The sequence below is a fragment of the Heterocephalus glaber genome, unplaced genomic scaffold (genome assembly GCF_053883595.1).
Source record: "Heterocephalus glaber isolate CG9 unplaced genomic scaffold, H.glaber_assembly_v1.0 deba00001761, whole genome shotgun sequence".
NCBI lineage: Eukaryota > Metazoa > Chordata > Mammalia > Rodentia > Bathyergidae > Heterocephalus > Heterocephalus glaber.
This window is the reverse complement of record NW_028258458.1, coordinates 767,440-789,046: the sequence shown is the minus strand read 5'-3', so window position 1 is coordinate 789,046 and position 21,607 is coordinate 767,440. Positions and strand designations below refer to the sequence as shown.

At 49.6% G+C, this 21,607-nt stretch overlaps 1 protein-coding gene across 2 annotated transcripts in view; it reads right to left on the bottom strand.

Annotated features, from left to right (window-relative positions):
- Myo1f (myosin IF) overlaps nucleotides 1-21,607 on the bottom strand; it is a 37,963-nt gene that overhangs the window by 3,773 nt on the left and 12,583 nt on the right. For both annotated transcript variants that reach the window (XM_013065803.3, XM_004865417.4), the window contains 15 exons: nucleotides 19,208-19,339; nucleotides 18,919-19,053; nucleotides 18,541-18,673; nucleotides 18,204-18,400; nucleotides 16,083-16,163; nucleotides 15,876-15,962; nucleotides 14,963-15,049; nucleotides 14,126-14,293; nucleotides 13,095-13,180; nucleotides 9,655-9,736; nucleotides 8,242-8,348; nucleotides 7,795-7,893; nucleotides 7,575-7,719; nucleotides 1,322-1,436; nucleotides 1,067-1,236 (listed from right to left, as the gene is read on the bottom strand). In XM_013065803.3, the coding sequence (XP_012921257.1) occupies nucleotides 1,067-1,236; nucleotides 1,322-1,436; nucleotides 7,575-7,719; nucleotides 7,795-7,893; nucleotides 8,242-8,348; nucleotides 9,655-9,736; nucleotides 13,095-13,180; nucleotides 14,126-14,293; nucleotides 14,963-15,049; nucleotides 15,876-15,962; nucleotides 16,083-16,163; nucleotides 18,204-18,400; nucleotides 18,541-18,673; nucleotides 18,919-19,053; nucleotides 19,208-19,339 (1,824 nt within the window). The remainder of the gene's footprint in view (nucleotides 1-1,066; nucleotides 1,237-1,321; nucleotides 1,437-7,574; nucleotides 7,720-7,794; nucleotides 7,894-8,241; nucleotides 8,349-9,654; nucleotides 9,737-13,094; nucleotides 13,181-14,125; nucleotides 14,294-14,962; nucleotides 15,050-15,875; nucleotides 15,963-16,082; nucleotides 16,164-18,203; nucleotides 18,401-18,540; nucleotides 18,674-18,918; nucleotides 19,054-19,207; nucleotides 19,340-21,607) is intronic.

Below are 21,607 nucleotides of genomic sequence, written 5' to 3'. Positions count from 1 at the left end.
GTAGCTGGGATTACAGGAAGGTGGGCATGGTGGCGCTTGCCTGTAATCCCAGAACTTGGGAGGCTGAGGCAGGAGGAGTGCCATAAATTTGAGACCAGAGCCTGGGCTACATATTGAGTTCAAGGCCAGCCTGAAATATACATAGTGAGACCCTGTCTCAAAGAGCGAAAAACAAACAGAAAAACAAAGATGTAAAAGTGAGGGTATCTTGGTTAGAAAGGGATACCTGGCCTGTGAACAGGTACAGGGTAGGTAAAGCACCTGCTGGATATGGGTGCCTAGGCTGTGGCCCCAGAGTGGAAGACGGAGGACAGGTGGGGGCCCCTTGGGAGCTCCTTCTGGAAGTGCTGTCCAGGGGCAGGGGTGAATGAGAGCTCCCAGACCACGTGACAGCACCTGTGGCTGTAGCCAGCTTTTTCTGTATGGTTCTAGGGACTGAACCCAGGTTCTTGCAGGAGCTGAGCATATGCTCTACCTGTGAGCTGCACAACCCAGTCCAGCTGTGGAAAGGAATGGTTCACACGTGGGTGTACAGGTCAGGTACCTGGGTGAGCGGACAGGGGTCATGAGCATGCAGGGTGGCATGAGTATATATGAACTACGTGATTTTTGGCACACACCTGTGTTGAGCAGGTGAAGGGTATGTGTCAGGTGACAGTGTCTGGAATCTGAGGTTGGCCAGGTCAGGTGAGGGGCCTGTCACACGCACGCACACACACACACACACACACACACACACACGGCAGGTGGCCACATCCTGGTAGTGTGAAAGTGTCCATCTCGATGGGCGTATAGGGGTTATCTCAGGGATAACCCTGCAGGGCTCTCTTAGGTGGGGGCAGGGCACCTTTCTGGGCGGGGTCAGTGTTGCTGTGGGTCAAGCGAGGACAGGAATTCTGGCCCGGGTGAGGCCAAGTCTGGGTGTCCCTTGGGCAGGCGTGTCCAGGCTAGGTGACGCGGGTGGGTACACCTGTGCTCGGTGGTCAGGGCCCGAGGAGGATTCATATGTGGTGGAGGTGCCCAGCTGGCGACTAGGGCTCGGATGTGACCCCCGCTGGTCCCTCACCTTGAAGCGGCGGTCATACTTGGTGACCGAGTCGGCAAAGTCCACCCGCTCCCTCTTGCCCAGGAACTGACGCAGCTCCGGCCGCTCCTCCAGCCCCAGGTAGTCGCCCACGAAGTTTCGGTTGATGCTGTTCCGCCTCCGCTCCTTCTTGTTGAGCAGGATGTTGGAAGCTGTCCGGGCGAGGCCGGAGAGAGGTCAGGGCCTGGCCCCTGCGGCGCCATAGGTCCCCACTGGCCCCCACCCGCCGCCTCTCACCTTCCTCTCGCATTTCCTCGTACTTGCGCACTGCCACGTGGCGCCTCCACGCCTTCTGGATGGTGCGGGCAAAGCCATCGAACTTCCGCTCTCGCATCTCCTCCAGGAGGAAGAGCTGGGCCAGAGGGCATGGCAGAGGGTCCTGAGGCCTCCCCGGGGCTGCAGTCTCGGGTTCCCCTGGGCCCGCCCCCCCCTTCTGCTCACACCCACCCACACGCCTAGCATACACGGTGGTCAATTGTGTTTCATCTTCCAAGCCAGGTGTGGTGTCAGATGCCTGTAATTCCACTACTCTGGGGGGCTGAGGCAGGGGGACCGCAAGATTGAGCCTAACCTGAGCAATTTAGTGAGACCCCATCTCAAAATAAAAAATGAAAAGGACTGTGGACATAATTCAATGTGACACCCTGGGTTCCATCCCTAGTAAAACCAAATCAAAACAAAACAAAACACACTGTGAGTGTGTGTGTGTGTGTGTGTGTGTGTGTGCGCGCGCGCGCTTGTAGGGAAGAGTGTAGTGCTGGTCATAGGACAATCAACTGGAGCAGGACTGGGGCCTGGGAAACATGCACATAGAAAATTGGTGGTAAAGGGGACTATGCTGTCAATCAGTGAAGGTGGGAAGGGAAATATTGTGGTTTTTTTGGTACTGGGGATCGAACTTGGGTCCTTGTGCTTTTGGGGCAGGCAGTAGAACCACTGAGCTAAATCCCCAGCCTGGGAAATATTGTTGAAAATAAATTTGGACCTTGGCTTGGTGGTGCACGACTGTCATCCTAGCACATGGGAGGCTGAGGCAGGAGGATCACTGTGGGTTTGAGGCCAGCCTGCACTACTTAGTTCAAAGCCAGCTTGAACTACATAGTGGGACTCTGTCTCAAAAAAACAGACAAACAAAAAACCCTCCCTCCCTAAAACAAATCAAACAAACAAAACTGGAGCTGAGTATGATGCATGTATGGAATCGCAGAATTTTGGAAGCTGATGCAGGAGGATCATAAATTCAAGGGCTATGTCGCAAGGCCCTGTCTCCACAAAGCTAAAAAAACAACGAAAACAAAATAAAAATTGAACTTTTTAAAGGAAAATATGTAGTGTGATAAAAATATGGTGAATGTTTTAATTTTTATTTTATTTTTTGTTTTTATGAGTTTTTTTGAGACAAGGTCTTACTCTGTAGTCTGGAAGGCCTTGAACTCACTATGTAGCCCAGGCTGGCCTCGAACTCCTGGTGATCCTCCCGCCTCCCGACTTCTGGGATCAGAGATGTATGCCACCGCTCCTATAGTAGCAGGAGGATTCGTGAGTTCAAGGCCAGCCTGGGCTCCATAGTGAGACCCTGTCTCAAAAGCAAAACAAAACATCCCAAACCAAAACCAAAACCCTCATAAACATAATGAAATTCCAGTCGGGCTGGGAATGCAGCTCATTGGTAGCGTGTGTGGGACGGAGGCCCTGGGTTCCATCCCCAGCCTGAACACATACAGAAAAAGAAAAAAATATCAAATCAAGAGTCATTCCAGCATATGTGCATTTTTGGGTGAGAAAGACTCCATTAAGATGAGTTAATTTCAAAGAGGACTCTGAAACAGTCATAGCTGAAAGGAGAAAGAAAACCTTTATGAGGGATAACAACCCAAATCTTATCTAAGATGCCTCTGACTGTGTCTCCCTAAGGGAAGCGGCTCATAGGCAGCTAGTGGCACCATTCCTTGCCTCCAGCAAGAGCACCTGTAGGCTGCACACGGTAGGTAAATAAGGAAACCATGGACTGAAGGAGAAAAGACCGATAATACCTATGATGAGAACTTGTGTTTTTCTCTGCTTTCTTTGTCTCTTGGTACAGAAGCAAGTTTGAAGAGACAGTTAAAATTATAGTGCTCAAATTTAATGGTTAGGTTTGTGTCATTTCTGGTTTCTCAGTTGGTAAACACTGTCTTCCATAACAGTCATGGGCTGGCGGTGTAGCTCAGTGGTAGAGCACTTGTCTAGCATGTGCCAGGACCTGGGGGTTCAACCCCCAGAATGGCAAGGAAGGAAGAGTGAACAAAACAACACTCATAATGGACATCACTACTTAGTAGCTGCCCTGAATACAGTACTAAAATCTGGTGACTGACCAGTAGTAAATTGCCATAGCTAGAGTTTCAACTGCAATTACAAAATTTAAGAGTAAAGGGCCTACTTTTTGACAGACTTCTTAAGATAACTACATAGCATTACCATTTGGCTATGTGAGTGCTCAGGGAGTTTGCAAAAGTGATTTAATGGAGAAGTGGCTTTTTAGATTTCTTCAGTTGACAGACAAATTAGCATTAAAATATATCTAGTAGAACAGGCCAATTTCTGGACGAGTTTAAGATTACATATAAGGGGGCAGTAGCTTCAGCCTTCTTTTTCCCATGTTGTAAGTAGAACATTGTTTCCTTTGCTGAGGTATTGACAACAGAGATGACTACATTCTGCTTTTGTTTTCATGCCTGTTTATTCCCCATTCTAGATGGATATTTGATTTTCTTTCTTCTTTTTTTTTCCGGTACTGGGAATTCTTTATGGATATTTGAGAAATGGGTCACAAACACATTCCAGAGAGATAAAGTAAAAGGAAGTAATGTAAGTTAAGCCTGTTTTGCTATTGAAGAGTTTATCTTGCCACAGGGAATGGAGTTTGTGTAGTTTGAATTGCTAGGAGAAAGAGTCAAGGATAGGCCATGTGGAAGGCCAAGTGTGGAGGGAAGTGGGCTTTTACCTGCCCAGGGTTCTGAGACTGAATTCAGAATCATCACCAGTGAGGCCCAGTAAAGTCTTCCCTTGAAAAGTTCTAAATGTCAAATGAAAATAAAGTAGTATGTGAAACAGTAAGGAGCAAACTAAAATTTGAATAGAACAGTGTGCTGCAACTATAGAATAGATCTTTACATAATGTGTTGTTTGGCAAACTAAAAACGCAGTGAAAGATTCACATACAGTGCTTCACAAATTAAGCACCAGAGGAAGAGCAAGTTTGTTTTCAAGTTAGTAAAGAATGATATTAAGATGTTTACTTCAGATATGTCGGGTTTTATCTTATGTGACATCTTACGTTCTGCAAAAGGTTATGTTTGCATTTGAAGTTTTTAGGCATTTTTCACATTCAGTTTGACTAAGGAACTTGGATAATAATATCAGCTACTTTAATGTCCCATTTATTTATTTATTTATTTATTTATTTATTTTTGGTACCGGGGATCGAACTCGGGTCCTTGCGCTTGCGCAGCAGGCAGCGGTGAAACCACTGAGCTAAATCCCCAGCCCTAATGTCCTTTTTAAACAGTTGCTTACTAGTTTACTTACACAAACCTACCTAGTAAATATCAGTGGTATTCAGGGCCATGGATTTGCACAGCCCTTGGGACATGGTTCACATAAAACACAAATCAAAGTATCAGTGCACTTTCATGAATGTTTCAGAAATATGTTCATTACCACAACTTCACATGCTTCATCTGAAAAAATTTACTCCCACCTTTTTATAAGATTAGAATGATGTTGACTAGTACTGTCATTTCAGTGTGAGATATTAAATTTTGATGTCTGTATGCAATATGTTGACAAAGTCTCTAAAGAACACTAGTGTTGGCCTTGATTTACAATGCAGGAGATGCAATATTTTCTTTTCTTTTGACTTTTTAGGAATACAGTAACTTAAATCTTTTTGTTGTTGTTGCACATAGTTTTGCAATGTTAATGAATTTCACTGAGAGAGAAATTAGGGAAACAACACCTTTCACAATAGCATCCAAAAAAGAAAGAGAGAAAGAAAGAAAGAAAGAAAGAAAGAAAGACCTAGGAATCAATCTAACAAAGGAACTAAAAGACCTCTCCATTGGAAACTACAGTATTCTGAAAAAGGACATCAAAGAGAGTATCAGAAAATGGAAAGACATCCCTTGCTCATGGGTAGGAGGAACCAACATGATGAAAATGGCCATACTTCCAAAATTGTTATATAGATTCAGTGCAATCCTGAGCAAAACTCCAACAGCATATCTCACAGAATTAGAAAAAGCAATCCTAAAATTCATTTGGAACCAGAGGAGAACTGGAATAGTAAAGGGAATTCTGGGCAACAAAGGCATGGCAGAGGGCATCACAATCTCTGATTTGAAACTATACTACAAAGCTACTGTGGTAAAAAACAGCATGGTACTGGCAAAAAAAAAAAACAGACCAGAGGATCAATGGAAGAGATTAAAAGACGCAGAAACACTCAGCCACCTAATATTTGACAAAGGAGCCAAACACTTTCACTGGAGGAAAGCTAGCCTCTTTAATAAATGATGCTGGAAAAACTGGCTTTTCACATGCTGAAGATTGAAACTAGACCTTTATCTTTCAACATGCACTAAACTAAAATCAAAATTGATCAAAGATCTAAATATTAAAACAAACACTAAATCTGCTGAACAGAATAGGTAGAACTCTTGAAGACACTGGTGTAGGCAAAGACTTTATGAACAAAACCCCAATTGCACAGGAACTATCACAAAGAATCAACAACTGGGATCTCATTAAAAAGCTTTTACATCGCAAGAGAAACCACCAACAGATGAAGAGACAACCTACAGCATAGGCAAAAAATTTTATCAGCCATTCATCAGACAAAGGACTACTATGTATAATATATAAAGAACTCAAAAGAATTGGACCCCCTAATTTAAAGACCCAATCCAAAAATGGGCATCAGATGAAGAAGTTATTTAGAAACAGCAGATTGCTGGGTGTGGTGGCGCACGCCTGTAGTCCCAGTGCTAGGTAGGCTGAGGCAGGAGGATCACGTGAGTTTGAGGCCAGCCTGGGCTACATAGTGAGTTCAAAGCCAGCCTGAACTAATAGTGAGACCTTGTCTCAAAAAACTAAAAAAAAAAAAGAAACAGCAAATAAATGTATGAAAGAATGTTCAACATCACTGGTCATTCGAGATGCAAATTAAAATAACTCTGCGATTCCATCTCATCTCACTCCAGAAATAACGGCTATCATCAAGAAATCAACCAATAACAAATGCTGGTGGGACTGTGGTGGAAAAGGAACCCTTTGGGCTGGGGATTTAGCTCAGTGGCACTGAGTTCAATACCCGGTACCGCAAACAAAAAAAGGAACCCTTCTCCACTGTTGGTGGAAGCGTAGACTGGTGCAACCACTGTGGAAATCAGTGTGGAGATTCCTCAAAAGAGTAAAACTAGAGGTTCCATTTGACCTAGCCATTGCCCTTCTTGGCATCTTCCTGAAAGAATTAAAAGCATCTTACTACAATGATATATGCACACCCATATTTACAGCGGCAGTTTGTAATAGGTAAATCTTAGAAACAGCCCAATTGCCCATCAACCGACAAATGGATAAAGAAGATGTGGAATTTTTTATACAATAGAGCATTACTCTGCCTTAAAGAAGGATGGGCTTGAGACATTTATAGTTAACTGGATGCACCTTGAGACTATAACACATATGCTTAAATGCCACGTTGTTTCTCTGGTGTGAGAAACTGAAAGTGGGAATAAGAACTAAAATATGTAATGGATACTGAGAAATGGGAAGAAAATGTTCAAATGGAAAGGGGAACAAAGGGGGGGGGGAAAGGAAGGAAGGGACAAGAAAAAGTGAAAACAGAAGGAAAAAATGGAAACAAAGCTTTTGTACGTAGGGAGGGGAGGTGGGCTTGAGGGGATGTGGGGAATGGGAAAGAAAGAAGAGGCAGGATATACAGGTGCAAATTCCCTATGTTGAGTCTTATTATGTATATCTAAAATGTACTAATAAATATTTTGCTTAAAAAAGATAATTTAATTTCTTGACTATTTTTTTTTTAATTTGCAATACTGAGGATTGAGCCCTAGGGCCTTCACATTGAACTACATCCCTTTTTTATTTTTTGGTACTGGGGATCAAACTCGGGTCCTTTTGCTTGCGAGGCAGGCAGTGGAACCACTGAGCCAAATCCCTGGCCTAACATCCTTTTCTTTATTTTTCTTTATGTTATGTTATGTTATTTATTTAGTATTTGAGGCAGGGTCTTGCTATGCAGTTCAGGCTGGTCTTGAACTCACTATGTATCCCAGGCTGGCCTCGAACTGTGGTGATCCTTCTGCCTCAGCCTCCTGAGTAGTTGGGATTATATATAGTCTCAATTTTTCTCAGTCTCTATTCTCCCAATTTCTTTCATTCCTTTTCTCATTCTGTCTCAGCGTCTCTCCCTTCTCTCCCCACTCACCGATTCGGGGTTCTTGACGAAGACCTTGGTGGCCCCCATCTGGTACTGGTCTGGGTCCATGTTCACCGCCCGGAGCAGGTGCTGGACGCCCTGCCGTTCGTCCCGGCGCCACCTCGGCCAGGTCTCGGGAGTCAGGATGGCGTACCTGGGGCGAGGTGGGTGCGGGTGTGGAGCGGGGTGTCGCCGGCCACCGGGGTGGGCGGGGCGGGCGGGGCCTCACCTCTGCAGGAACTTGGAGAACTGGCGGCGGTAGGCGAAGCCGGCCCTGCGCACGCGGATGTTCTCCCGCAGGCCCAGGTACTCCACCTGGTGCTTGACCCTGAGTGGAGGGCAGAGCAGGCAGGGGCTGGGCCTGGATTTGCAGTGCGTGCAGCTCGGGGTCGCCCCGAGGCCTGGGGTGTTGGACCCGGGTCTGGCCAGGCTCTGTGCCCATCCCCGTGGTCAGTCCTGCAATGGAGGTCTGGGGATTGGGGGGGGGGGGCTGGGCGGGGCGCTGCGGTGCTAGCCCGGGGGCCATCCTGGGCCTGGGAGGCGGCTCCGGCAATTCTAACTGCATCCCGGCCTCTGCGCGTGTCCTAGGTGCCGGGCCGTTGCGAGCCCCGGACTTGGGGATGGCGCGCGGGTCAGGTGGCACAGGGTGGGCACGACCGCAGTGTGGAGGGGTCACCTGCTCTCCTCCCAGTCCCGGGGCCTCTTGGTCTCGTTAGGCTTGATGCAGCGGATGTAGTGGGGCGTGCACCTCTTCAGCGTGGCCACCAGGTCGTTGGCTTGTTTCTGGGTCACAGGAGAAGGCAGGGTAAGGGGTGCACCGATGCCTCTCCGCTCCACCCCTCTGTTCCCAAGACACTTTTGTTGTTGTTTTCTGGTTCTGGGGATTGAACTCAGTCAGTGCCTTTGCACTGAGCTACATCCTCAGCCCCTCTTTTTTTTTTGGTACTAGGGATGGAACTCTGGTCCTTGTGCCTGAGAGGCAGGCGGCTGAACCACTGAGCTAAATCCCCGGCCCATCCTCAGCCCTTTTTTGAGACAGGGTTTCACTAAGTTGCCCAGGCTGGGCTTGAACTTGCAATCCTCCTGCCTCAGCCTCCCAGAGTGCTGGGATTATAGCCGTGCACCGCTATGCCTGGCTTGAGTGGTGCATTTCAGTCACCCCAGGGAAAAGGGGGTGCAGTCTGAAAATCATTCCAGATGGGGGGGCACGGGCGGAGCGGTATTCAAGACCCAGGCTCTGCTGTGTGACCAAGGTGAGTGACTGCTCTTCTCTGAGCCTTGGTTTGTCCACCTCCCAGGTGGGGCCGAGCGGGATCTCCGTGTATGTAAAGTGCCCCCGACTGCCACCAGCACCAAGCAAGTGCTCAATAAATGATTGTTAGCTTTTAATCCTAGCATTCTGGAGGCTATGGCAGGGGAATCACCATGAGTTTGATGCCAGCCCGGACTCCGAACAAGACCCTATCTCAAAACCAAACAAACAGTCGTAGCATATTATCAGGCTGGGACCCCATGTTCACAGCAACATGAGTCACAGTAATCAGGGGATGGAAGCAAACTAAATGTCCCCCAGATGAATAAATGGACAATGATGTGGCCCATCCTCACAGTGGATTATTATTTAGCTATAAAAGGAGGGAAATTCTGACACATGCTACAACATGGATGGAACTTGAGGACAGGGCACCGGGTGAAACCAGCAGACCCAAAATGACAAGTTCTGTGCAATTCCGTGCCTAGAAAGTCCCCAGAGTGCTGAGGGACACAGAGACAGGAAGTCGAAGGCGGGTGGGCAGGGCTGGGGAGGGGTGGGAACTTCGTGTTTCTTGGGGACCTAGGCCCAGCTTGGGAGGTGAGACTGCTCCAGAGGTGGCGGTGGGAACAGCCGTACAAGCACGTGAATGTGGTCAATGCCACTGAACTGAAAGGTGGGAAAATGGGCAACTGCACGGTCGTAAATTTTACCGAATTAAAAGGAAAAGCGGGTTGGGAGTGGAGCTCACGTGCAAGGCCCTGCGGTTCCAACCCTAGCACCAATAACAGATGCAGGCAGGGCAGGGGGACCCAGCCGCCCCGTGCCCAGGCCCACCTTGATCTTGGAGCCTGCGGTGCTGGGCCGGCCCTTCTTGTCCATGTCCAGCTTCTCGGGAAAGAGCATCCGGAGGAAGGCCCTGGGCAGGGGATGCGGGTAAGGGAGCAGCCAGACTTTGGAGCAGCCTGGCCCAGAGATGGGGCTGCCCCAAGGTTACTGTGCGAAATACAGGTCTGTCTGGGTGTGGACAGGAGCCGCATTGGGGAGAGGGAGGGTTGGGGCTGTCCTGGTCCCTTGATTTAGCCGCACTTTTTAGTCTGTGTGATCACTGTTGCGCTTTCTATTGAGATGTCCCCCTAAGCCTAATGTGATCTGAGAGAGGACCCTGGAAGGTGACATTAGGGACATTAGAGCTTTTGGGAGGTGGGGCCTGGTCAGAAGAGGAGGTCACTGAGGGCATGGCCTGGAAGGGTTTATCTCCCTTTTTGGCTCCTCCTTGACTCTCTTTGCTTCCTGACCGCCATGAGGTGAGCAGCTTTTTCTCCTCCAGGCCCCTCAGCCATGATGCCCTGCCTTGGACCCAGCTGACTATGGACTGAAACCTCCACAGCTGTGAGCCAAAATAAACCCCTCCCTCTTTAATTGCAGGTGATATTTACACACAATGGAGTCATGCTTTTCCATAAAGAAGAAACAAGTTATGCGTAGGAAAATGAATGCACCTTGAGACCATAATGTTGTGACATAAATCAGACACACGAGCTTAAGTATCGGATGGTTTCTCTTATACAAGAGACCCAGGATATATATAAAGAACAAAATAAAAGATAGATGATAGGAAGTAGAGAGATAGGTCTTTCTCAAATGGGAAGGGCCTCAAGAGGTGGAGGAGGGGAAGGGAGGGAAGGGGAAGGGGATGAAAAAAGAATTAAGATATGTTATGTACATGCACCAGCTCCACACAAAGAATGTAATCATTATGTACTGCAAAATTACTAATAAAAAACTAAAAACTAAAAAAAACAACAAAACTGAGACAATCATGTATGATTGGGTAGCAGGTAAAATAGAAGAAATGTAAATTAAGTAGAAAACCATATCAGTGAGTGATGTATCTTGGGCAATGGGGCAGGCCTCCTTCCGGGAACAATCCTACGTCTGTCCAAAGAAATAAATTCAAAGATGCTCGCTGCCTCACCTCATGTGTGGTAGCCACAGATGGGAAACATGCTAATTGCTTGCCAGCTCGAACTGCCTAAATCACCTTGGTCATTCAGCACACCTCCCCTCCCCTCAGTAAGACTTTCCCTCAGCACCTGACAGAAAAATCAGTGGGGTAGTTTACAGGTGTGGGGTTTCCATTTAGGATGATGAAGAAGTTCTGGAACTAGATAGGAGGGATGGTTGCAGAACACTGTATGTGAATGTCTTTAATGTCAATAAATTGTACACTTCAAGTGGTTAAAAATAGCTGGGTGTGGTGGTGCATGCGTATATCCCAGTACTCGGGAGGCTGAGGCAGGAGGATTGCTTGAGTCTGAGGCCAGCCTGGGCTACATAGTGAGTTCAAGTCCAGTCTGAACTACACAGCGAGACACTGTGTCAAAAAACCAGCCAACCAACCAACCAACCAACTAACTAAATAAAATCTATGTTATATGTTTTACCACAATTAAAATATGTGGATTTTTTTTTTTTTGGTATCGGGGATTGAACTTGGGTCCTTGCGCTTTTGAGGCAGGTGGCAGAACCACTGAGCTAAATCCCCGGCCCTTACCACAATTAAAACAAGGGATGAATGTTCTTCCCTCTCTAGTGTTTCACCTACTTAGTTTTTCTTTACAGCTCTTCCCGGTGGTTCTCAGACTTCAGCAGGCATCAGAATGTCCAGGGAAATTTGTGAAAATACACACTGTCACGCCCCACTGATGGGTTTCTCATCCACAGGTCTGGACTATGGCCCAGTAATTTCCAACAAGTTTCCAGGCCATGTTGATGGTGCTGGTCTAGGAATCCCACTTGGAAAACCATAGCTCTAGTTCTGTGCTTTTCCAGTATGGCGGCCACTGGGCTTCCAAAATGGCAGCCATTGGTCACATGTGACTAGTTAGGTCCTTGAAACGTGGCCTATCCACCATTGAGATATGTATAGTGAACATGCCATAATCCCTGCACTCTGGGAGGCTGAGGCAGGAAGATTTAAAGTTCAAGCCCAGCCTAGGCAACTTAGTGACTTAGCAAGACTATCTTAAAAAATAAAAAAGATTGGGGATGTAGCTCAGTGTGAAGGCCCTTGGTTCCATCCCCCAAAGCCAAAACAAAGCAAAACCACTGCGACAATTTGGACAAGATTCTCTGGATGGAACACTGGTTAATGCCAACTCCTGCCTTGGGTTTCCAAGGCCAATAAATGGAAGGTACACTTCTCCCCTTTTGCCTGTAGAACTTGCAAACTTTCCCTTTGGGCTAAGGACACACACACAGGAGGCCCTGGAGTCCATCCTCAGCACCATAAGCAGTCAATCAATCAGTCAATCAACCAATCAACCAATCATTCAGTCTTCCCCTTGTCTCCGCTTCCTTGCGGCCCTGTTGGCCCTGGCGTGCACGTTCCTACTGCAGTGCTCTGCTCTTCCCAGTCAGATGTCTGAGACTCTGATTTCTGTCGATGTTGGTGTCATATTCCATGCGTCCCTGCTCTGGTTCAAGTTCAGTCTCTCCACGTCCCTGTCATTCAATGACAATGGCTGTGTTCTCCGACGAGGTCTCTGTCTCATCCCCCACAGGTGCCGGTGCTGCCCAGGATTGGGTAACTTTTTTTTTGGTACCAGAGATTGAACTCAGGACCTTGTGCTTGCGGGGCAGGTGGTGGCATCACTGAGCTAAATCCCCAGCCCTGTTTTGTTTTATTTTTGCCAGGGCTGGGGATAGAACCCAGGGCCTGGTGCATGCTGGGCAAGTGCTCACACTGAGCTGCACCCTCCGAGGGCCCCTAAAGTCACTGTTATTTATTTATTTCACTAGTATGCCTGCCATGCATAATGGATACAATCATCCTGGGGAGCTGGCACAAGTCCATACTGGATCTTAATCTGTTTTACTTCTCCTTCTTTCCCTCCCTTCCATCTGGAAAAGGTCTACCTGCCTGCTTCCTATCATTCACCTTTTGTTTTGCTCTTTAAATTATTTATACTTTGGGTTTCCCACATAAGAGAAACTGTGCTATTTAACTGTCTGCCTGTCATTTATTTCACTTAGCGTTGCAATCTCAAGTTGCATCCATTTTCCTACAAGTGGCTCAAATGTACTCTTCTTTATGGCTGAGTAATACTCCACGGTGTGTAAATACCACATTTTCTTTATTCATTCATCTGTTGATGGACATAGAGGCTGTTTCCAAGATTTATAGTTATTTTTAGATCGGAACCACCCTGGGGAAGACAAAGTGTTCCCCCAAGGGGCTTCTGCCCGAGTTCCCCACGCCCGGGACCACTCACTGCTCACTGGTCTGCATCAGCTCTATGAGATCGGAGAAGAGGACATCTCGGTTCCTCTCGCAGAAGCCGCTGATGTCGTAGGAGACCTGGAGGGAGGTGTCATCGAGGGGGGGTGAGGGGTGCAGAGCTGGGGTGTGGGGTGGGGCGAGGGCAGCCCAGGTGGTCACCCGTGAGTGGATGGGTTATCTAGGTGTCTGCCATGGGGGTTCAGGATGGTGAGTTGGGGGTTGCTGCTTGGGTCAGACTGGAGGGCTGGGGTCTGTGGCTGGGCCCGGGTGGGCTGGGGTGGGTCCCCCTGGGATCTGCTGCTTAATGTGAAGTCCAGGTGAGACTGGGTCTCACCTGGGAGGATGGGGGTCCACAGCCGGGGCTGTGACCCCTGGGTTGTGGGCTGGCTCTGCCGTCTAGGGTACCCTCCGGGCTGGGGACACAGGCGCTGTATCCCATTTTAGGGCCTGGTGGGAGGCCTGTTAGGCAGGGAACCCCTGGGAGTATCTGCCTCCTCTGCTGATCTCGAGGGGCCTCACAGGGAGTCCTATAGCCCTGTCCACTGGGGAAGGGGCTGCGGCCAGGATCGGAGGCCAGGAGATTCCTGTAGTCCCAAGTTGGAGCCCATAGGGATCTCGGGTCACTTTTGGTGGCTTGCAGCATGGGCCTGGGGCCTCTGGGACTTGCTTTCCAAGATGGGGGGGGCAGTGTCCTGGATCATTGGGTGTTAGTCTGTACTGGGGCAGAGGGGAGGGTCTGTCTGTCTCTTGAGGGGCTGCCCTGTGAGGCGAGTGAGCTGTGGCAGTGATGGGGCTCTGTCTGTGTGCATGGGGTGCGGGTGGCCTGCAGGAGATTTCCTGGGGCTCATGAGAGGTCCCCGGTCAGGGGTGGGGGTTTAGGGGCCAGAGAGCTGAGTCAGTGGAGCCCTACAGGGGGTCGGGACAGGGTCTCTGGAGTCTGGGAGTTAGAGAGCCACTACCTGGAGTCACTGGGGGCTGTATGGGCCCCCCCAGGGGACCAGGGTGACACCCGGAGTCACGCACTTTGCCCGCATAGTGGTGGATGACGAAGCCGGAGCTCCAGCTGTTGAAGTGCTCGTGGGTGCCCACTGCCGCCTGCAGTTTCTGCAGTAGCGTCTGGTCCGCGCCGCCGCCCGTGGCGTGCATGGTGGCGCACACGTCGTCCAGCACGCTCATGATGCCCGGGGGGCTCTGCCAGGTGAGCCCAGTTGGGGGTCAGCTGGTGGGGCGGGGGAGGGGGTGTGTGGCCCTGCCCCATCCCGCTGGCCAGCACGGACCGAGGGAGGGAAGGGGTGAAAAATGGTGGGCTGTGGGGGGCTTCCAATTGAACAGAAGTGGTAATAGGGAAGAGGCTTGTCATCTTAACACTCAGGAGGCTGAGGCAGGAGGATTGCTCAAGTTCCGGGTCAGCCTGGGCTACATAGAGAGCTCAAGGCCAACCTGGACTAAAACAAAAACAGAAGGAAAACAACAACAACAACAACAATAAAAACCAGTGGTGGCAGGGGGCCTGTTTATGAGGGGCAGCTGCTGTGGAAGCTCCCTGGAGCAGGAGGGGGTGGGGCACCCTGTAAGGAGCCCAGTCCTCTTTCCCTTCCAGAGACTTCATGGAGGGAGACTTGTTAAGTTTATCCTCTGTGACTCTGAGTAGGGGAATGTTTGTTGACTGAATAAACAAAAAACAAGCCAGAGGGCAGAATCAACAGGTGAGGTGGCTGAAGGGGTTTTTCAGCTGTGCTCCCTCTGCTGCAGGCCTTGGGCCTAGGGTAAAGCAAGGGCCCACGGGAGCCATAACCCATGCCGGGATCGCCCAGTCTCGGCTCCAGTGAGACCCCCGCCCCAGGGTGGCCCAGCCCTCACCAGCTTGTTTTCGATGAGGTCGCAGACGACTTTGTTGTTGAAGTACTCGATGGGGGTCCAGCGGATGCCCTCCTGTACGTACTCCTCCTGGGCATGGAGAGGGGTGGGTGGGGCGGGGAGGAAGTGTGACCAGGGCTGCTCCCCACTTCCGGTCCTTTGACCACAACCAGCAGCAGCCAGTGCATAAACGCCCTTGCGCCCTTATTTCAGCTCTTTTTTTTGGGGGGGGGGATGGGTTGATGTTGCCCAAGCTCAAAATCTTGGGCTTGACGAACCCTCCTGCTTCAGCCTCCTAAGTAGCCTGAACAACAGGTTCCCACCACTGCACTCAGCTAGTCACTGTTAAGTGAATGAGCTTGGAAGCTATGGACCAGCACTGTCCAGGATTTACAGGCGGAAGGAAACCTTGCGTGGAGTCTGGGCAGGTGCCACAGTTTGGGCTCTGCATGTGTCCCAAAGACCTGTGCATGGAGGGCTTGATGCCCAGGGTGGTGCTGTTGGGAGGTGGTGGAGGTAGTGGGAGCACTTTAGGTCATTGGGGGTGTGGCCTTGTATGGGACTGGATGACTCTGGCCCCTCCTCTTCTTCCTCCTCCCTTTCCCCTTCTCCTCTTCCCTCCTGCCTCCCTGGCCATGAGGTGGGCAGTCTGTCCTGTCCTGTGCTCCCCACCATTGCCACCTGGCACCCCCAGAGGCCTGAAGCCATGAGTCTGCTGGATCTTGGACCCCAGTCTCCAAAGTCTCCAGAAACCTTTTCTTTTTATAAGCAGATCACCTCTCACCTCGGCGTTTCATTACAGTGATGGAAAGCTGGCGAACAACAGAAAAGTAGAGTGACGCGGGAACAGGATGCTGGCGTGTCCCTGTGGCTCAGTGACTCCTATGCCTGACCCCACCCCGAGTACCCTGCCCACCTGCTCGGCCTTCAGAGTGAGCTCGATGAAGATCTGCTGCAGCTTTTCATTGACGAAGTTGATGCAGAATTGCTCAAAGCCGTTTTTCTGCCAAGGGAGGAAAGGTCCCGGTTAGTATGCTGGTGCTAGAGGCCTTGGTGGCACTGGGCTGCCTGGAGGTTGCAGGAGGACAGGATGTGGGTTGGGGTTGGGGCCCAGTGAGCAGACCTGGAAGATCTCAAAGCCGTAGATGTCAAGCACTCCGATGCTGTACTCTTCCTGGGGCTTCTGCATTGCGCGGTTGATGGCCTGCAGGGGGTGGACAGCAGGTCACACCCAAGTACACTTCTCTCTTTCTCTCTGTGTCGGTGCTGTCACATGTGAGGCAAACGCTCTACCACTGAGCTACACCCCTCATCCTTTTAATTTATTCTTAAAATTTTGAGACAGTGTCTCGCTATGTTGCCCAGGCTGGCCTTGAACTTGGGATTCTCCTGCCTCAGCCTCCCAAGTATCTGGGATTACAGGTGTGTGTCATGGCACTCAGCACCCACCCCCCCCAGGCTCTTAGCCAAGTGCATGAGCTGTGTCTCCTCTCAGCAGTTTCTTTCTTGCTCTGAGTCCAGTCCCCCTACCTTCCCATCAGCCACCCAGAGAAGAAACCCAAGTGCCAGAGTGCTGGGGACTCTGTCTGTGCCTCTATTTTCCTGTCTCTAAAATGGGTGAATAACAGTAAGGTCTGTGGGTGTGGCCCTGTTGTAGGCCTTTTGTCTAGACACAGGAGGCTCTGGGTTCCACCTCTAGCAACATAGCAAAAATAACTAATTAAATAAGCAACTACAGGTTGAGGATCCCTTATTAGATTTTGGGGGGGTTGGTGCTAGGGATGGAACCAGGGTCTTGCTCATGTTACCAAATGCCCTACTACTGAGCTACACCACCAGGCCTGAGTGTCCTTTATTAGAAATGCGTGCATACAAAAATATTTCAGGGGCTAGGTATTTAGCTCAGTGGTGCCGCCACCTGCCTCACAAGCACAAGGTCCCGAGTTTGATCCCTGGTACCAAAAAAAAAAAAAAAAAAAAATTCAGGTTTTGGATTTGGGAATATTTGCACAGATAGATAAAAATCTCAGGGATGGAACCCAGTTCAAACACAGAATTAATTTGTGGCACACATATACATTGTACACATAATCCAAAGGTCATTTTATTTTATTACTACCTAGACCCAACATTTATTAATATTTGCTATATCCAAAGGTCATTTTATGTACTATTTTGAATGCATCTGCGTTCCCCCCCACCCCCAGGTACTGGGGATTAAACTCAGAACCTTCACGTTGAGCTATATTTCCCAGTATTTTAAAAAAGTTTTTAAAATTGTGAGACAGGGTCTTGCTATATTGCTAAGTTACTCAGGCTGGGCTTGGACTTGTCTCAGCCTTCTAGATTGCTGGGATGACAGGTGGGCACCACCGCACCCAGTATGCATCTACATTTTGATTTTGATCCCTGCCTGTGAGGTCAGGGTTGGAATTTTCCACTCGTGGTGTCCTGTGGGTGCTCAAAAATTTTGGATTTTGGAGCATTTCAGATTTGAGAGTTTCAGATTAGGAACGCTCAATCTGTACCTCATAAAGCTTTTTCTGAGGATGCAAGGTGACACATAAAACACTTAGGACCGCGCACACTGAGAGCTACACAAGTTTGCTGAGGTTGTGATTATTCTTGGTCCTGGCACATCCTGTTCTCCAGCTCCATCCAACATCCATCACTTCGTCTCCTTGATACCCTTCCGCATGGCTCTCAAATGAATCTGCCTGTCCATCCCTGCTAGGGTTGATATCTAGACATCCCGAGAGCCTCATGTGCTCATTGGCTGGGCTTTCTGAAAGGTGATTAGATTGTAGGGGCTTAGGGCGGACGTGCTCTTAGGAGGTGGGATCTGATTGGAAGAGATGTCCCTGGGGGCGTGGCCTGGAAGGGTTTTCCTCCTTCCTTAGCTCCTCCCTTCACTCGCTGCTTCCTGACCCGGAAGCCTGTCTCCTCCGCCAGGCCCCTCTGACATGCGCCTTGCCTTGGAGCCAGCCAACTATGGACTGAAACACGAGCTAAAATAAACCTCTCCTTCCTACGTTGTGGGTGTTGGGTATTTTGTCCCAACAAGGAGGGAAGGAACTGAGACAGTGCTTGGCACCCAGATCCCAGCCTTGTCTTCCACCGGATCCACGGCTACCCAGGTGGAAAGCCGCCCCCAGCCCCGGCCAGGAACTGGTGACACTATGACGGTTGTCCCCACTTGGCTGGTCCAGGGCCACCCGACAGCCCCAGCCCTGGCCCTACTCGCCTCCACCAGGAAGTCGAAGAGGCGGGCATAGAGCCCCTTGGCCAGGGCGTCGCGGGTGTACGCGGCCTGCTCCACATTGAGGGTCACGTCGATGGACTCACTGCGTCCGCCCCAGCGGCTGTCCATCTTGCGGCTGGTCAGCTTCTCCTGCAGCCGGCCGCTGTTGATGCCCAGCAGGTAGGCAGGAAAAGCCAGGACTGCCAGGCCCGGGCCAAGGGGGCAGCTGGTCAGGCTCTTGGGGCTCACGCGGGAGCCTCCCTTTTTCTCCATCGCCCCCTAGTGGGCTCTGAACGAGAAGCAAGCGGCCTCCACCTCCCTCCCCAGCACCCTCACTCACGGTCTGTGCTCTCCACCCGGGCGTAATTTCCCTCTTCGCAGAAGCTGATGTTGCCCAGGTGTAATATCCCGGCCACGAGCTGCAGGACCAGCTGCTGGATGCTGGGTGGAATCCCAATGACTTGCATGGCGCTCTGTGGGCACAGCGGGGACAGAGCCTGTGCCGCCAGCCTTGGTCTCCGCCCTGCCCCAGGGTCAGGGTCCTGGACCTCGACACAGGCTTAGGGAGCAAGACATTTGAGTGCTTGACTTGCCTCAGTCCTCCGCTTGCTGTGGGACCTTGGTGAGTCCCTGCATCTCTCCTCTGCCTCATTCACAGCACCAGCCCTTCCCCGGACTGAGGGAGCCGCCCGGAGGCTGCCTGGCAGCCAGTGCTCACCAGGGTCTCATTGAAGTCTCGCTGGTCGTCGGTGCCGTCCACCTTGTAGGTGTCCGACTGGTTGAGGTAGTAATAGTAGTCGGGCGTCATGAGCCCCAGGTTCTGGCGCTGCTCCTGGGAGGCCCCTTCCAGCAGCTGGGGGGGGGGCGCTCGTGAGTCCGGGACTGGCCTCTCCTGGCCCCGGGTCTTCCTGCCTCGCTGGCTGTCACTGGCTCGGAGGCACCAACCTCCCCCGCACCTGGGATGATCCAGGGCCCCCGCTTCTCCGCCCCTGGCCCCCTCTCCACACCTGATAATAGATGTGAAAATTCCTCTCGTCCTCATTCTGCATGACCACGCGCGACTTTTCCAGCAAGAAATTGGAGATCTTGCCCCCGTCTGGCTCCCCGCCTCGGCTGAACTGGATCTCAAAGTACTTGCCCTGCACGCCAGAGCATCGCATCAGCCCCCCAGGGCCCCGGGCTGCAGGTGGGCAAGGCTTAGGGCTGGGTATGGGCCTTGAGCAGCCATTCTCTCTTCAGCATCTGCTCACTGACTGCTTGCCCTGTCACCAGCTCCTTCCCTTGGGCCTCAGCTCAGGCTGTGCCCTGGGCCCCCAGTGCCCACCCTTTCCATCCCTTCTGATTCTCCAAGTTCTCACTCAAGGCATCCAGGCCTGTGTACATCACTCTTTTGGTTTTTTTTGAGACAGGGTCTCAGTGTGTAGCCCAGGCTGGCCTTGAACTCACAATCCTCCTGCCTCAGCCTCCCAAGTGCTGGGATTATAGGAGTGGACCCCCATGCCTGGCATGTTCATCACATTTTTTTTTTTTGGTACTGGGGATCAAACTCAGGCCTTTGTGCTTGTGAAGCAGGTGCGGAACCACTGAGCTAAATCCCCAGCCCATGTTCATCACATTTTATTGATCACTTCCCAGGTCCTCCACCATAACTCAGAGACCTTCACGTCTCTATGGGATGCTGTGGATCCTAATGGTCCTTGGGAGTTTCCCCTTCGTTCTCCCTGAGGCCGGCCAAGTGCCCCAGGGGCCCCTTCTTTGAACTCTAACATCGTCTGGGTTCTGCCCCGGCCAGAGGTTAGAGGGCAGCAAAGTCCTCTTACTTCTCCTTTCTACCACTTTTTTTTTTTTTTTTTTTTTTTTGGTACCAGGGATCGAACTCAGGTCCTTGCACTTGCGCAGCAGGTGGCGAAACCACTGAGCTAAATCCCCGGCCCTCCTTTCTACCACTTTTACCTACCTCCATCCAGTAATGATACAAATCACGTCATCATCCCTTACAAGTAAACACCATAACATATAGCTACTTATTCTACTGCACACTGAAATTCCATAACAAAGTGTATATGTGTTTCGAGGATCATCTTTGTTTTCGTGTGTATTGATAGTTTGAAAGCAAATACTGTGTGGTTCCATTCACATGAAGTTCTAGAACAGGTAAAACTAGTATAGTATGTGGCAAAAAATAAACCAGAAGAGCAGTTACTTCTGGGGTCAGTTGACAGTAGAGATTAACTGGAAAGGGACAAGAGAGAACCTGTGGCGATGCTCTGTATACTGACAGGGGTCTGGGATACACAGGTGTATGTTTGTCCAGACGCAGAAGCTGCAAATTTATATTGGACAATAATGATTCACATGCTGACTTTTTCTGGGGGGGAACAGGTAGTTGCTTTGCAGTGTATCCAAAAATAAAGTGGTCCCCATAAATATGTTAAATTATGATATGTCAATAAAATAATATCAGTGGATGGAAATATGTGCAGCAAGGAAAGGTTGAGTCTCTTGCCAAAATGCTTGAGATCAGAAGTGTTTCATATTTTAGATTTTGAAAGATTTGCATCCACATAATGAGACATCCTGGGAATTGTCTCAACATGGAATTCCCTTATATTTCATATACAATTTATATGTAAGATCTGAGGGTAATTTCATGCACTATTTTTGTTTGTTTGTTTTTGGTACCAGGGATCGAACTCAGGACTTTACGCAAGGCAGGCATGGTACCACTGAGCTAAATCGCTGGCCCCAAAAGCTTTTGAATTGTGGAGAAATTCAGATTTGCAGATTAGGTGTGCTCAACCTGTATAGTAAAATATTGATAAGAGTCTAAGAGATGAGCACACAGGTGTTCCCTGTGATACTCTTTCAATTTTTATGTGTATTTGAAAAAATATAATACAACAGGACAAATATTTAAAATGTAATTGTATGAAAAATAGATTTGAAATAATATAAGAATATTTAGCGAAATAAAACCCTTATTAATGAATGGAATTGGTCAGGCCATTTCTATATACAGAGATTGTAGTGAAATTACTGAGGTCTATGAGATGGATATTAACACCAACTCCATTTTATGAATGAGAAAATAGAGGACAGGAGATCACATCATTTTTTTTTCATCTAGACTACACAGCTAAATAGTGCCAGAATTGGGTCTTAATCCAGATCTGCTTCCCTATTCTGTCTTCCACTGGGCCAAGCATAGCACCACACACACACACACACACACACACACACACACACACGCAAACACGCACACACTACTTCCCAAAAATTATTTGTTGAAAGAAAGAATGAATGAGGGAATAAACTGGACCTGAAATGTGAAAGGGAACCTAGGTGGCATGGTTGCAGCTAGGGGAATATTTATGAATGTTACACAGATGTGTCATGGCTGCTTCCTT